Raw genomic sequence first — 16,262 nt, 5'->3', positions numbered from 1 at the left:
GAACAGGGTTGCTTAGGTTTACAGGTCAAAAAGAGTCTCCTCAATGATTAATTTACTTCACCGATGAAATTAATAAGTCTGATTTTGCACATTTGGAAATAACTTTTTTTTCTACGGTATCTTTATTATGTATAAAACAGAATTTAAACTCACAATATTTGTTTAATCTAATTAGTAAACTAATTATTAAACTAATTTAATTTGATTCACATTTGAAAATAACTGAATCGTATCACGCGAATGCGGCAATCAATAATTTCGTATCTCGAGTCAAAAAAGATCTACATATAGTATTATTTAATGAGGATTCAAACCCTAACATGGGTTGATACTACTCATTAACTTAACATGTTTGGGCAGTCAGCTGTACATGTGTTACATGTGCAAACAGTCTTTGACCCTTTGGGAGAATCTAATATATCCGCCACATACTACAATTAAATGGTAGATAAAAATTAATTATCATTTGCAACCTCATTATGATTATCTTGTTTTTTATAGTACTTTTTTGCCTAGTAAATCTGATTTTTTGCAGATTGAAATTTCATTCAATAATCTGTCACTAACTCATGGGTTGCTGCATATGCGAAATTTAAAACAAAATTTGCTTAAATAAACGAGTAACCTCGACCAACTAAAATTAATTACCTTTATCATGACTATGACTTGAGGGGAGGAGAAAAGGGAATAACTTTCTTTAATCAAAATCATGTTTAAACAGAAAATAAAGCAATAGTATAATAGTGTATTCTTGTGACTCATGGCCACGATTGTTAAACCTTCCACTCGTGAGATGATAAAAACCACTCTACGCATATTTCATAACTAATTGGACCACTTGCCACTTACAATACTTTTTTCTACTTTTATAATTAAGGGCACTTATAGAATAGAGATAAGGCCATACTTGCTTTCCAAAAGATTCTAACCTGCAAGTCTTAAACAAGCTCTACCTACTAGCCATTCGGTGTGCCACAAACTGAAAAGCTTTGTTGGAGTTTTCTCTTATAAAACAAGGATCACTGAAGTTCATCTCATTTGTATGGATTACTAGAACAACAAACAAAATGGGTGTTAGAGGACTTGGATTTTCTCTTGTTATATTGCTCTTTCTTACTGATCTTACTTCTTCATATCCCACTCGGAAGACCTTGCCTACAGGTACTGTCCTAATTTCTTTTATTATCTATAAAATGTTCCTAAGTTCTTGTTTTGTTGCCATCCCTGTCCCCTCTTTCTTTCCTCGTACATAAACAGATCTAAAAATCTTCTATTATATAAAAATCTTGATAGGAAAGTTGCTTTTCTTTGTGTAACAGTAAGCTATGATAAAAGAAGGTTGCACATTCATAAGCTGATTGTTTAGAAAATTGAAATTATAGATATTTATCAGCAAGCAATTATAATTTTTATTCTTTTTAATTTTTCTCAAACACCCTTTTGATTGAAGAACTACATAAGTCCAACAGAGTTACAGGGCAATCAGTTCAGCGTTCTGATTGCTGGAATTATGATTAACCTCTATTTATTTATCAGTTTCTGTAAACATTTTTTTAATCTGTATTTAGAGTATATAATAGCTTTTTAAAGCAGCTTTCTTTTGACATCATTAAGTGCATTTTTCCACTGAACCATAGCATAATGGTAATCTAGATTCTCTGTTTTTGGCAATTGGTCTCAAAATATTCCTATTAGGTATCACGGAACCTCTTTGAATGTTACATATTCCTTGCTTGCCACTCCTAAGATGTTTAGATAATGCTGAACTAAAGTTGCTGGTATTAACTTCTACCACACCTTCAGTTAGAATAAAAAGTGCATATCAATGGCTTTTATCTGTCTAGTGGGGGATCCTATACCAAATCATGTCTTGGTCTACAGAATTCTCTATGCTGTGTACTGCATATTAAGATATTTTAAGGTTTAGGGTGCTTCTGATTTAGATTTCTGGACATAAAGTCACTTGTTAATAATTGTAAACCAAGAAAATGAGTTCATTTTCTCACGTTACAACTATCATTGGTATAGAGAATCTTGTTCCCATAGCTTTGTTAGTTGCTAGTTTCTTTCTTACTTATCTGAAAGAAACAAGAGTCCATGAGTAAACACCCCTACTCATGTTTTTTTTTTTATTACGATAGCAACCATGCAGGAAAGCAAGATAATGAATGGAAGTAAGATAGAAGGAGGCAGTCATACAGCCCCTCATGGCGGCGGCGGCGGCGCTGGTGCTGCACATGGAAATGGAGAGCCAGGATCAGGTCACTCTCCGAATGTACCAGCCGGCGGCGGGGTTATACCTGTTTATGCAGGAGGTGCTGCTGCTAATAACAATCGCAACCATCAGATACACCGTGGTGCTGCCAACAACAATCTCAGCAGAATCAACGTTTTCACTTCAATTGTGATCACTTTGGCCTGTCCTCTCCTATTGATTTTGTAAAACAAATAAAAATAAAGGTTATTTTGTATATCATGTAACATGTTTGTTATATAGGTTCTTTACCATTTTTTTTTTCTCGTGGTGAGTAGTCGAATGCTATAGCTTATATATGTTATTTTCCGACAATATTTTCTCTTGAGGACAATATGTTGTGTATTATATTCAAAGTGTATCAGTTCCAACTTCCCAGGAATATGATAGTATTTTGTTCGGACTAGCATGGTTTCTTCATGCATGCAAAATATCAAATTTACAGTATCCCATGGACAAGTTAAAATGGAAAATGATACATCATTTTCACTGCATTTTTCTTTTTGCTAAATTCATCATCTTTAATTATGACCACTGATATATTCAGCAATTGCTGAAAGTGACAATAGATATAAGTCATAAGTGAACATAAGTAATAGAAATATCATTTTTCAAACACGTACGTTCGGTTGGAAGTATTATTCGGTGCTGGGAATGTAGCTATCGCATCCAATGTCCAATCAGATCAAAGGATTCAGATAGGACCAACCAAGAAGAATATAATGTCGGCAGAAAGTGCTGACTCCTAATGTTTGCGTAGATATCTTAAACTGCAAGTGTGAAAAATACAAATTGAACAAGCAAGAACAAAATTTGAAAACAGGGATCTGCATCCTAATTCCTAGGGGCTAGGGTAAGGAATTATGGCCAACCAAGTGTAGTATACAACAGCCATTCGAACCAAAAAAGTAATTATTGGTCAGAATCAGCTATCTCAGACATGTAAATGTGTGGGTATGCCAGTTCATCTACTACATAAATTCAACTTACAAATATCAATACCAATTGAATTCTCACTTTGATAGAGTGCAAGTTCAGTAAACATCTGATAGTTGTTATATAGTTCTAGGAAATTTATACACATAACATGTTATCCAAACTCCATATAATGTAGCTACAACAAAGATGACATAAGCACAAGGTGCAACAATGAAGCATTATTTTTGGAAATAAGTGAGTTGCTCAAGTTTCCTGGACTGGAAAAACCTACAGCGTCCTTTACCACTTGATTCTATTTCTTCACTTCTCCTCTTGGATGTGGTGAAACCCACATGGCTTAGCTTCAACTGCCGCTTGCCATTGCTGTTATTGTTGCCACCATCTTCATCCGTTTTGTCAGACTCCCTACAAGCAGTGCAAAATTTAGTCAGATAAACAAACAATTCAGACAAAGCTTGTAGGAGAAAGAGAAAGGCATGAAAAGAGAGATAGAAGGGAAAAGGTTGTTTATTTCATATAAATGGATGGCGGTACAAGTGATTGGGGTTTCAACCTTGAGATATGATGCATGCCAAGAAACTAACTCTTCTAAAAATCTTTCTTAACCCGTTAGCCAAACTTAAAATATGTAACAGAGAACCCTTCTCTCACACAAACTTAGACTACACTTTAAACTCAAAGTTCTCAAAGCTTAGGGCAGCCGGTTCTTTCACAAATTACAAGACCTATATGAAGTGCTACCATGGGAATTTATCTCAACTCCAAATTATTTTTTAAATATCTGCTTTTAGTTGTTGACATACAAACACTGTAAATGAGAAAGGGAGAAGTACCTACTTCCTACTAATCAATCTAGAAACAGCTAGAAGAACTCAACGATCTTGATTTCGACAACAGTGTGTCTTAAGAGCACAAAGTGCAAGTTAATCAAATTTCTAATGCGGGATTGATATTGCTATTCTGGGAGCACATGAACCTTGAAACTAAAATTGACATGATGTCATGATGAATAATCTATCAGATATAAACTGGAGCAAACTTAGGCATCACAGGGAGTCAAATTCTGAGGTTTCCCAGAAGATTGAAAACGGGGGCTTACCATAAGACCTCCGCACCATCTTTAAAATAGGTATTGCAGGTTCCCCAACTAAACCGGACCAATGTCGGAAATCCAAAGATCGGATGCTTGTGATCTTCTAGCCAAGACTTGGTTTGGGGATCTACAAAAATGAAGGCACAACCACATTCATCATAGGCACAAGAAGTGTATAATATTGTTCAGAACAATAGACTTATATATAGTCTTTTGCACCTCCAGGATATCCAGAGCCAAAGTTTCTGTGCATGTTTTTGACACTCTCATCAAGAACCCAATCTCTTAAAGCCCTGTCCCTTGTGACCTAAAAGATTCAGATTACATTAAAAATGTCGAAACCAAACTGTCGCAACAATATCATCAAGGGAGAAAAACACTCAAATTAAGTACCTTTGCAACAATACTTGCACCACTAACAACAGGATAAAGACTATCAGCCTTCTTTGCAACAACAAATTTGATAGACGGAAAAACTTTAGATAGCTTCACTTCGTATTTCCCTGGATCTCCAACTGTATCTATATAAACCTAACAAAACACACAATTTCTACGTTCCTCACTCTTGTAACTGAAATGATTATCTACATTAACATGTAGTTATGGAAAAGCAGCATTTACCTCGGTTAAGAGCACTCCCAATTTGAGAACCCTATGAATGAGGCCCATAGCAGAATCATGTGAAATCTCATTCAAGTTAATCTTGTTCCTGTAACAATCAAAATTAACACGACGAAGAAAGGGGCTAAGTAGTAAATTAGCATAATAATGTTGAAGAAGATTGATAATAGCTTACTTCTGGAGCATTTTAGCGGAGAGGTCCCTGGGATCGATGACGTCAACGGCCCAAGCAAGAGAGTCATTGGATTTGAGAGCTTCAAAGAGTTCTTCCCTCTTGTCTTCTTTGAGGGTTTTGGAATCTGCAAAACTGAGAGAGGAAAGAGTGTTCTGGTAGGAGCGAGCGCAGTATAAGCAAGCATAGACCATGGGACCCAAAACCGGGCCTCTACCGGCTTCGTCGATTCCCATAATGCAAGGCTGAGAAGCCCATTTCGGAACCACGCTTTCCGATCCCATTTCGGCGCTTCCAACTTTCAGTTTCCCGCCAACTGAACTTCGCTTCTCATACGAGACACCTCAACGGGTTAGGGCCAACTGCTTTAAGCTTCTCATTAAAAATAAAATAAAATAAAAATATCTATTTTTACTCCTTTTTAGAGGTTTTCTCTTTCCCTCCTTTTCTCTTTTTATTTGCGCGCGGGACCTTTTCTTTTTCTTCAATAACGTTATGGCTTATGGGTCATGAACGTCATCATCATCGGGATATAGGAATCGACCAGAATTTTCCTATATTTGAGGACTAATGAAAAATGTCGCAATTTTATTAAAATCTAGTTAGTATTTAACTATATTATTAGATATAATTTTATAGAAAAAGTATAGGGTACCAACATATTATTCACAAACTTCTGTCAATTCTTATTTATATTTATGTTTCATGGAAATGTGTTCGTAGATGTGTCTAATAATTAATATATTTTAAATACATATATAAAGAGACACATCCAGAAAATACATCTATAAAAACACTTTTATTAAACATAGTTATAAAAAAGACATTTTTATTAGACACATCCACGATCACACTTCTATGAAACACAATTATAAATAAGAGTTTGCAGAAGTTAGCAGATATGCTGTTGATAACGTAGCGAAACCGAATTTTATATAATTAACAAGTTTAATCACCCGTGCCATGCACGTGATAAGATTGAAATTATAATTTTAAGTTGTTATGTTAAATTTTATTTTAATTATAATAATTTAATTAATAAAAAATAACTTGTATGGTTGTTTTTATTTTCTTAATATAGTGTTAATTGTATTAATTATAAAATAGTTATTTAATCTACTTTTTTCAATAAATCAGGTATATATACTCAATATGATCATAAATAATCTAGTAATACTTAAATCTATCAACAAAGTTTTATATGTTGGTTTACTGTGAAGTAAGAAAATATCAAAATCAGCTCAAAATGAAGAACAAACTAATAGAGAATTCTAATGCAGAAAGTTTTGTAATAAACAATAAATAATTTAAACCTACTGAATAACAGTTCAATGTTATCCTTTAATATCTGCAAAATATATACATGAAACAATAATGTATCAATATTTGTATATAAAATTATATGATTACCGTAATTATAAAATTGTTTGTCAAGAGAATAAAATTATACGACTTTTATATATATATATATATATATATATATATATATATATATATATATATATACTAATTACAAACGATATGAATTTTTAATGGAGATACTGGATACTAATAGAAATTATTTAATTTTAATTTCAATTTCAATTTCATATAACAAAACAATGGTTTTCAAAAATTATGAAATTTTTTTTTGACATATGTATTATACCATACGTATAAATTATACAGGTTATTATATAAATTCATATATATGCATAACAAAACAGTTTAATATTATATATTTTTTACATTAATTATATGCTAATATTTTAAAAAAAGAGATATATAAATATGTATAATATTATTGCTATATATGAAACAATTTTATATTGCTTTAATTATAGAGACATACTATAATTATATAAAATTTAATTTGAGAAAATAATTTCCATTGCCATAAATAATATACTAAAACTGTTAGTATATTATCTTCTTTATGATTAATTGAATTTATCAATGATTTTTTCATGTAAATCGTTATTACCCAATTTTTAATAATGATTTAATATACAACATTTAAAATTGGAAATTGTTATTACTAATTCAATTAACTGATTAATTGAGTAATAATTGTCAAATTATTAAGGTGCAAAATCATTGATTTACTCAATAAATTTTCATATATTATTTATATTTCAAGTAATAATTTGAAATTATATTATTTACTCAGGTAATAATACTATTATTAAAAGTTATTTTTTTCATTGATTTTTAAATCAATTATTAAGTAATTATTTTTGTTAAGGTAATTGTTTCTAAATTATTTCAAATTATATTTTGTTAAGATATAATTATTTAGATTATTACTCATGACACGGGTATAATTTCATTTTATACCAATTAATCAATTAATTTCAATTTTATCTACGGATTATTTCTCGTAATAATATACAACATATTATTTACCGTGATAATTTAATTTGATTGATTTCTATTTTCTTTATGTACATAAATGATTAAAATATATAACATAAATATCGTAATTATTATAATTCTATGATATAATTATAACTAAAATATTTTATTATAATTAAATATTGATTTGATATAATTATAATGAAAATACTTTCCCAAAATGATATAATTTATTATTATTTATCCACTAATTATTTGGCAATAAACCTTAATATGATTTTTTACATCTCCGCTATGGGAAATAACTACTTAGATATACCAAATAATATGAAACATATTACTACTTGTATAAGTTAAGGTACAAAGACAGGATTTAATTAAAGTGATTGAAACTTTCACCAAAAAGAATATGACCTCAATCGAATAAAAAAGAGTACTCGATTTTGCATTAATTAGCTAGTCGAAGAAATAACATACTCATTCATTATTCATGTTTCATTATATTTTTTAAATAATATATAGAAAACATATATCCTGTGTATAAAAATGTGACTATTAGTAATTTTATTAATAAACCTTTTTTTAAACTATTACTAATTTCAATTTTAATAGAAAATCTGAGGAAATAATTTCGCTTGTCATAAATAATATACTAAAATTGTCAGTATATTATCTTCTATATGGTTAATTAAATTTATCAATAATTTTTTCGTGTAAATCGTTATTACCCAGTTTTTAATAACTACTTAATATACAAAATTTGAAATTAAAAATTGTTATACTAATTCAATTAACTGGTTAATTGAGTAATAATTGTCAAATTATTAAGGTGCAAAATCATTAATTTACTCAATAGATTTCCATATATTATTTATATATCAAGTAATAATTTGAAATTATATTATTTACCCAGTTAATAATACTGTTATTAATAATTATTTTTTGTATTGATTTTTAAATCAATTATTAAATAATTATTTTTGTTAAGATAATTGTTTATAAATGATTTCAAATTATATTTTGTTAAGATATAATTATTTAGATTATTACTCATGGCAGGGTATAATTTCATTTTATACCAATTAATCAATTATAATTATATGACACGGGTGTAATTTTAATTTTATCCACCGATTATTGGCAAATAAATTTTGTTTCAATTATAAATAAAATCTGTTTTTATTGGCAAATAAATTGTCTTTAGGTCAACGATTTAATATATGTGTAGGTTCATTTTTTGTCAAATATAATGAAAATACAAACAAAAAAATAAAGGATAAAAATAAACTTAATAATATCTGACACTATTTCATTTTATTAAATTATTTAAAAACAGCACATCCACAAAAAATAATCGTAATATATAAATTGAGGCAATAATTTAAAATTCTATAATTATAATTTAATCAAATACTAATATTAAACCAAATTATCTAAACAATATTGAACCTATTCTAGTCCTTAGTTACATATAGTATATAATCATTCTTGTAACGACAACCAACTGAAATAACATCGTAAGTTTCAATATTTAGAATTCGTGCAAAATAAGACCATCCTCTTGTTAGATAAGCTTCATCATCCGCTATCCATGCAATGTGGCAAGGTATAAAATTGCCACACCAAGAAATCAAACTAACTCTTATTCCCCTCAATGGCATTGCATGCATGCAAAAGAAAGCTGGTAATTTCTGAAAAAAATTAAAATATGTTAAAAATTATTCTAATAATGAACAGCTTAAACTAAGAAAATTTAAATATATTACCAATCGTTGAAATTGCATATCTGAATTTGTCACGAATTTAGCAAAACTAAACTGAAACTGAGGGAATTCAATTTCATTATGTGCTCCACTTCGAAGATTTTCGGGCAGACGTAAAAAGCATGGAAGGGATGGAACTTGAACTTGCCCTATAAAGTTCCGTGGATGCAATTCCTCAATCAAAAATCGAGCTCCTCCTAAGAAATCTAACTTTAACCACATTCCATTGGGTTGGTCATAATAGGTGAGTAGATCCAACCATCCTTCGGTAAAGTAGAGACTATTGCCTCTTCTTTGAACGCTTACATCCATGTAGTTAGAACCCGAATCAGTGAAGACAACTCGATGAGGTATTTCATAAATGTGATGCATTGTAAATGATTGTGGCAAAAGACAATCAAGCTGGAATATTAGACGATAAGAATAACTTAGAGTAACAACAAATAAAAAATTATCAAAAAAATAATATAATAGAATGAGTATATGAAAAATATTATAAAAAATTATAAATTGTACTTTAAAAGGATCAACTTCAATAAAAAAATGAAGAATATATTCTTATTCTATGAAATAGTAAAAAAAAAACACTAAATATAAAATTATGAATTGACTATCAAATTAAGATTCATGTACCACAGGAAAACAGTATATATAGACTTTAGTAAAATAAAAATAAATATGTAAATTACCTATTATTAAGGTAATTTTTTAATAATGCATTAAATATTGATTTGATACAATTATAATAAATATATGTTCCTAAATTAGTATAATTATATATTAATTTCATCATATCACGGGTAACAAAGATTTTTTATTATTAGTATTACTGTTATTGATATTATTATTATCATTAAAATGAATAAAAGTATTTTTAATTGATAATTGATAAATAGTTTAATAGTACATTAAATTTTGATTTGATACAGTTATAATGAAGATATGTTTTTAAATTAGTATAATTATATATTATTCATTAAATATTAAATACAAAATAATTATATTAAAGATATTTTTATAAAATAATTTAAAAAAATTATTTGATATACGTAAATCGGGTAACAAAGATTTATTATTATTATTATTATTATTATTATTATTACTATTATTGATATTATTATTATCATTAAAATTATTAAAAGTATTTTTAAGTGATAATTGATAAGTAATTTAATAGTGCATTAAATATTAATTTGATATAATTATAACGAAGATATGTTGCTAAATTAGTATATATATATATATATATATATATATATATATATATATATATATATATATATATATATATATTATTCATTTAGTATTAATTATAATATAATTACAATAAAATAATTTAGAATAGAAAAAAAAATTTATTTGTTTTGGAGGGAAAACGGAGGTATGAGAGATCGACACATCACCTTTAGTAGTTGGGGAAAAACCCAGTTTTAGTATATTAAGTAGAAAATATTAATAATAATTAATTAATAATTATAAATCATAAAATATACTAATTTTCTAACTCTACTCATATGCTGCAAATGGAGTTTTATAAAAGAAAATTAAAAAAAATGAAATATTTAAAATTTTACTACACTATTTTTTAAACATTATCCTAGCATACTCAATGGATGTTCAAGATTTAAGGATAAAAAGAGTAACCAAAAGAAAGATTTTAGGATAAAACAAAATACAGTTAAATTGAACTATGAGATCACTTTCATTTCTTAAAAATTATTTTAAAAATTGGAGAAGCTCGTCCAAAAATACCTATCTTATGTGGTGAAAGCAATAAAGCATCCTAAAATATTAGGAAAATAATTTCCGATGAGTTTATCAACAGGAATAAGGTAACAATCATATTTAAAGAGTTAAATGTAATAGATGAGTGAGCATTGGAAGTTGATGGCGGAGTTGATCAGACTCCCAGCCCAGGTACGTACAAAAACAAAAATTCCTCAGTGCCCTAATCATGTTATGAACAAAGATTGTGCAAAACTTCTTCCCTAAATAAGCTAAAATATAATAATTTTAAAAATTGAAATCTTTGGTTTACCTGCTGGCCGCTGAAATTCTGAAATTTAAAGTTTGTAATATTTTTTATTGTCTACCTATACTTTTTTTTAATTTTTGGTTTAAACGGACTAAGACAAGTCGTCTGCTTAAAGGGGTTTGAATTTCAAATAGATTTTTGAATCAAATCGAGTCATAAAACACCTCTTAATGAAATGTTTAGCCATGACGGTACTTTTTGAATGAATTAACGATGAGTGAAGTAACATTACAACAGTGAAATTGTGGTGGATGTGAAATGTGTTAGATGATTAAATTGCAGAGACAGAAAATTTAAACTTATTTTTAATTTTTTAAGTTTTTATTTTTTTGATATTTTAAAAATAATATATATTTAAATATTTATTTATTTAAGTATTAAGAAAATAATCAGAAAAATAAATTATTAAATCAACATTCCTAAACTATTGCTAAATAATGGCAGTGAGAAAACTGAGATGCACTTGTTTGGAGCGTATTCCAATATTGGGAAAATTACAGAGAGATACATGTACTAAATTGCTAATGTAACAGGCTGAAAAAAATGGAACAATAAGTTGATGATGGTTAAGATGTCAAAGTATTATTAAGAAATTTTTTTTCTTTTAATGTACTTCAAATAAGATGTCAGGCTCATTTCAAGTTATTACTAGCTGAACACACTCCAGGAAAAGTAAACATCGGTCCGTTCTTTCTATGATTTATCCATTTTATTTGGTGTTTTGGGACTCCAATTAATTAACTTGCCTCCCAAAATTTACATGAAAGATTAGTAGTTGAAACATTTGGCACAACGGGTCGAGAGAAAAACTGTTAAGGAATGTGTCTTTATTTGCTAAGAATTTTGACTTTGACAGGCAGGACACGCGAGCTATCATCAGTTCATAGGCAAACAAGCACTTTGGAAAAGAATTTCAACACATTGCAAACTAGCATGTTACTTGATATAGTACCTTTGAGTTTTGAATACACTGGTAGTACAGAAACTTAGATGTACATACTTTAGGAACATATATTCATGACAACCTTATGGAAACTATCATGAAGGGGGAAAGAGAAAGAAAATAAAACTCCCTATTTTTCGAAATGATATTGTTAGTCCAGACTAAGATGCACTAGAAGAATGTCTCATCCACGTGCTTGGTGCTTCACTTAGTATAAGAGGCTAAAAATTTCTAACTTTACATCTATTATTTTCAAAGCATGATTCCAAGTACATCATCCATGTGCTCATAATGGTAGGACCAATGACTTTGAGTAAGATTTGTTGCTTACTTAAGAATCATTTGGAGCATGGATTCCATTCTGGCTTTGTCCCTGCACTTATTGATTAACTCCAAGTACTTGATGGCATCATGAGCTGGCAGCCCTTCGAGCAGAAACTTCAACAGACGCCCATGTGTTTCACGCATCACATCAAAGCATTGTTCCAATGTACTCACCTCTTGCTCTTTGCTCAACTCCAATGCCTCCATAAACGGAAGCAATTCCACCTCCTCTTCCATGAAATGTTGCTTGCACTGTCCCTATACCAACACATAATCAACATCACAATTCAGATCTCCACTTGATGGTGAAAAATGCTGGTAATTTATCAGATCCCAATAGCCAAATTACACAGACACAATATTAATTACTTCCTGATAATCCTTTAAACAATTGGCATTCAAATATGTTGATCAAAAGGTGTAACTATAAAGAAGCCAAACTTACTTGTAATAACTTGAGGCGAGCAGAAATATTGTACAAACCCTCACGAAAATCAGGGCTGCCAGAGTCCAAAACCCCAACTGATTTTATGTCTTCTTTGATTCCATTCATGATAGGTAGATCCCTAGCATGTTCTTCCTTTGCAGCTTTGGTGAGCCCTACATAATTTCATTTTATTTTTAATTCAAATATTATATTTATACCACTCACAGAATTGCTTCAAAGACAAGTAGCAAACTTTTCCGCAACCTCCACTAAAAAAAAGTCACTATATCTCTTAACTCCACAACAAACACAAATCCAATTAAAACAGAGCACCTAACAAATAATAATTAATAATAATAATTTGAGAAACATTGTAGTGATTGGTTACCTCGATCAGCCTTATCGAAGAGAGGGAATAGGATAGTTTCTTCCATCTGAGCGTGCTCCATTAGAACCTCGAGCACCTCGGAGTAGCTCCTCCCGAATTTCCTAATCTCCATCCTAGGGCTTCCCACCGTTGGATTAATCGCCTTCTTCCCTCCACGTGTCGCCAGATCCTCCGCCCACCTCACCACACTCTCCAACTGCCTCAACATGCTCCTGTGATGCAGCACCGTCATCCTCACCAGCAACGGCGTCGTTTCATCTTCCCTCCCCACTCCTCCGCCGCCAGCAGCTGCCTCCACCGATGGACCAGGGAACCGCGCGTCAATAAACCGCAGCAGCGTCTCACGGGAACCCGTAACAACCTCGGACCCTACCTGGAGTCTAACCGGGTCGGATCCTCCGTCGCGCTCCGACGCCGTTTCGTTAGAGGGAACAAATTCCAACGAAACAGACTTGTGGAGAAGCGCGAAACGAAGGTAGGCAGCGACGATGCTCTTCGGCGAACCGTACAAACGGACCGTCGGATAAACTTTAGCTCCGTCGTGCGGAACAATCTCCGCCGTTAATTTTTCCGGCTTGGGACAACAGTTCCCCATAACGGAAACAAACAGAAAATAGCGGAGGAACGGTTTGGGAGAAAGTTGAGTTAGTTAGAGTTTAGAGGGAATGGGGATTAGTAGTGATGATTAAGCTTAAACGAACTGAAAACGACAGCTTAATTTGGATTATAGCAGCACCGATTAGGAGGGTAGGGAGGTGGTTAATGGTGTGACTGTGAGGGTGAGTGAAAGAGAAGTGGTTTGAGTAATGCGTTTGGTTTGGTGTGGTGTCGTGCACGTGAAGCCATAAATGGATATTGTGTGAGTGTGATGATGTTTTTATTGTGCCTTCTTTGCAAAGAAAATAAAAGTGGAAATTAATTCCATTCCCTTCCCTTATCTTCTTCCTCTGCGATCCAAATCTAAATCTTAATCCGCTGCCATTTCTTAACAAAAATGAATTCCTGTGAAAAGTACATCTAAGCCGGGATTATTTTCCATTCCAGCCAAAAGTACGAAAGGGAGGATTTTAATGCATTAGCGATGCCGTCAACATCCATCAACTTAATATAACCACTAAATTGGTTTTAATTAATTAATTAATTATGGATAAAACGTTGTATCCGATGGTTATGGTATCACAATTAAAATTTTAGTCGTTGGGTCTATTTTTATTTTAAAAGTTTATATATCCATGGAGAATCGATAGTCAAACAATGTACCCTGCTCCCCTATTAGTTGAGAAAGAAGTAATCTATCGTGCGAAATATTGACCGAAGTAATTGGATTAACTGAAATCTTCAGGGATATACTAGGAAACATGTGTAAAAAAATAAATTACTAAAACAAAAAATTTACATCACTAACAAAAAAACTCTAAAAATAACTCTAAATGATATTAACGATAAAAAAACTTAAGTAAAAAATATGACAAAACAAACTAAATATTAAATATATATTTTTAAAAAATTAAAAATAAAATTTTGATATAATTTTTTTAAGTATTATTAAAAAAATAAATTTTTTAATCGTTAATTAGTAATTTTTTAAAATAATTTTTTTATAAAGTATTTTATTGTAAATCACCATATTATTTTAAAAAATAAAAATATAGAAATTAAATTTTGGTTCGAATTTTTTTGTATATTTTTTAAATATTTATTAAAAAATTAGCGTAAAAATTCGGATGAAATGAATAAATTGTTTATTAAATAATTTTTTATTACTTATTAAAAAATATAATATTTATTAATTATTTTTGTTATATTTTTAAATTATTTAAAAATTATTTTACTCATAAAAAAACAGCAGATAAACAAGCTAGCGAATGCAAAGTCCGGCATCGTGATACTCGGTCTTTATAATATCCTTTTTCCTTTTGTTTTGCTCTTTGATTCCTTTGGTTTTTGTTAAATTGATCCCTCGGAGTAGTCGTCACGTTATCTTGTCGTTTTGCAATTCTCCACATCTGTAGAAATTTAACTAGTCATGTTGATCTCTCCATGAATTTTTAATGGTTTAATATGTACGTAATTGCATTGTAAATTAATTTCATAATCATTATTTAAAAATATATTTTTTACTTTTATATATCCGTACTAACATCTTGTTGAAGGTCAATTTAAGAGAAAAATTCGCCACTATGTTTACTGTTTTTTGTTTTATTATAATTTTTATGCTCCAAATAAAATTTTAAAAAAGATAAGATAATATTGAATAACTACCTCTTATCATAATAATCTAACATGGTTTATGAATAAATTAAAATACAAAATTATTATTTCAAAATGTAAATAATGTATTATTATTATTATTATTGTTGTTGTTGTTGTTGTTGTTGTTGTTGTTGTTGTTGTTGTTGTTGTTGTTGTTGAGTCAATATTTTCGTGTACACAAACCTTTGGTTACTTCTTAAGAAACTCTTTCACACAAGCTTCGGATGGTTTGGCGCATCAAAGATGGCTTTGATCTGCTTGATGTGGGGTTTGGGTACTTCATGGTAAAATTCGATGTAGGTGAAGATCGTGAGAAGGTCATGCTTGGTGGCCCGTGGTTGATTGAGGGACACTATGTTGCTGTAAAACCGTGGGATATAGATTTTCGGCCATGTGAGGAATCCTTCGGGTCTACACTTGTATGGGTTCGGATTTCGGGGCTTCCAATCTGGTGCTATCAGGAACAAGCCACGATGCGTATTGTTTCTGCAATAGGAGTTCCCATCAAAGTGGACTTAGCCACTGAGTTGGCTGAAAGAGGACGATATGCCCGAGTATGTGTTCAAATAAATTTAGGACTGCCAGGATCAAGCATATCATTGTGGAAGGCGTAACTCATGTAGTGGAGTATGAAAGTTTAAATTTAATTTGTAACTCTTGTGCACGTTATGGTCACGATATGGCACAGTGCTTGGGTAGAGACTCTAGGGAAGGAA

At 30.4% G+C, this 16,262-nt stretch overlaps 3 protein-coding genes across 3 annotated transcripts; 1 reads left to right on the top strand and 2 right to left on the bottom strand.

The window, feature by feature from the left end:
* Positions 1 to 715: 715 nt before the first annotated feature.
* LOC112712147 (uncharacterized) lies at positions 716 to 2,660 on the top strand. The gene is made up of 2 exons (XM_025764954.3): positions 716 to 1,161; positions 2,142 to 2,660. The coding sequence occupies exons 1-2, from the start codon at positions 1,068 to 1,070 to the stop codon at positions 2,441 to 2,443; spliced, it is 396 nt and encodes a 131-aa protein (XP_025620739.1). The 5' UTR covers positions 716 to 1,067; the 3' UTR covers positions 2,444 to 2,660.
* A 589-nt stretch (positions 2,661 to 3,249) lies between these two features.
* On the bottom strand, positions 3,250 to 5,606 carry LOC112712146 (ribonuclease H2 subunit A). The gene is made up of 6 exons (XM_025764953.3): positions 5,083 to 5,606; positions 4,908 to 4,995; positions 4,680 to 4,817; positions 4,506 to 4,593; positions 4,293 to 4,413; positions 3,250 to 3,598 (listed from the first exon to the last, which is right to left on the bottom strand). The coding sequence occupies exons 1-6, from the start codon at positions 5,361 to 5,363 to the stop codon at positions 3,412 to 3,414; spliced, it is 903 nt and encodes a 300-aa protein (XP_025620738.1). The 5' UTR covers positions 5,364 to 5,606; the 3' UTR covers positions 3,250 to 3,411.
* A 6,504-nt stretch (positions 5,607 to 12,110) lies between these two features.
* On the bottom strand, positions 12,111 to 14,344 carry LOC112712145 (uncharacterized). Its single transcript, XM_025764952.3, has 3 exons — positions 13,294 to 14,344; positions 12,924 to 13,078; positions 12,111 to 12,736 (listed from the first exon to the last, which is right to left on the bottom strand). The coding sequence occupies exons 1-3, from the start codon at positions 13,886 to 13,888 to the stop codon at positions 12,482 to 12,484; spliced, it is 1,005 nt and encodes a 334-aa protein (XP_025620737.1). The 5' UTR covers positions 13,889 to 14,344; the 3' UTR covers positions 12,111 to 12,481.
* Between the last annotated feature and the right edge of the window lie 1,918 nt (positions 14,345 to 16,262).

This window comes from Arachis hypogaea, chromosome 9 (genome assembly GCF_003086295.3).
Source record: "Arachis hypogaea cultivar Tifrunner chromosome 9, arahy.Tifrunner.gnm2.J5K5, whole genome shotgun sequence".
Classification (NCBI taxonomy): domain Eukaryota; kingdom Viridiplantae; phylum Streptophyta; class Magnoliopsida; order Fabales; family Fabaceae; genus Arachis; species Arachis hypogaea.
The sequence above is the reverse complement of the archived record's forward strand: the minus strand, read 5'-3'. Positions and strand labels throughout refer to the sequence as shown.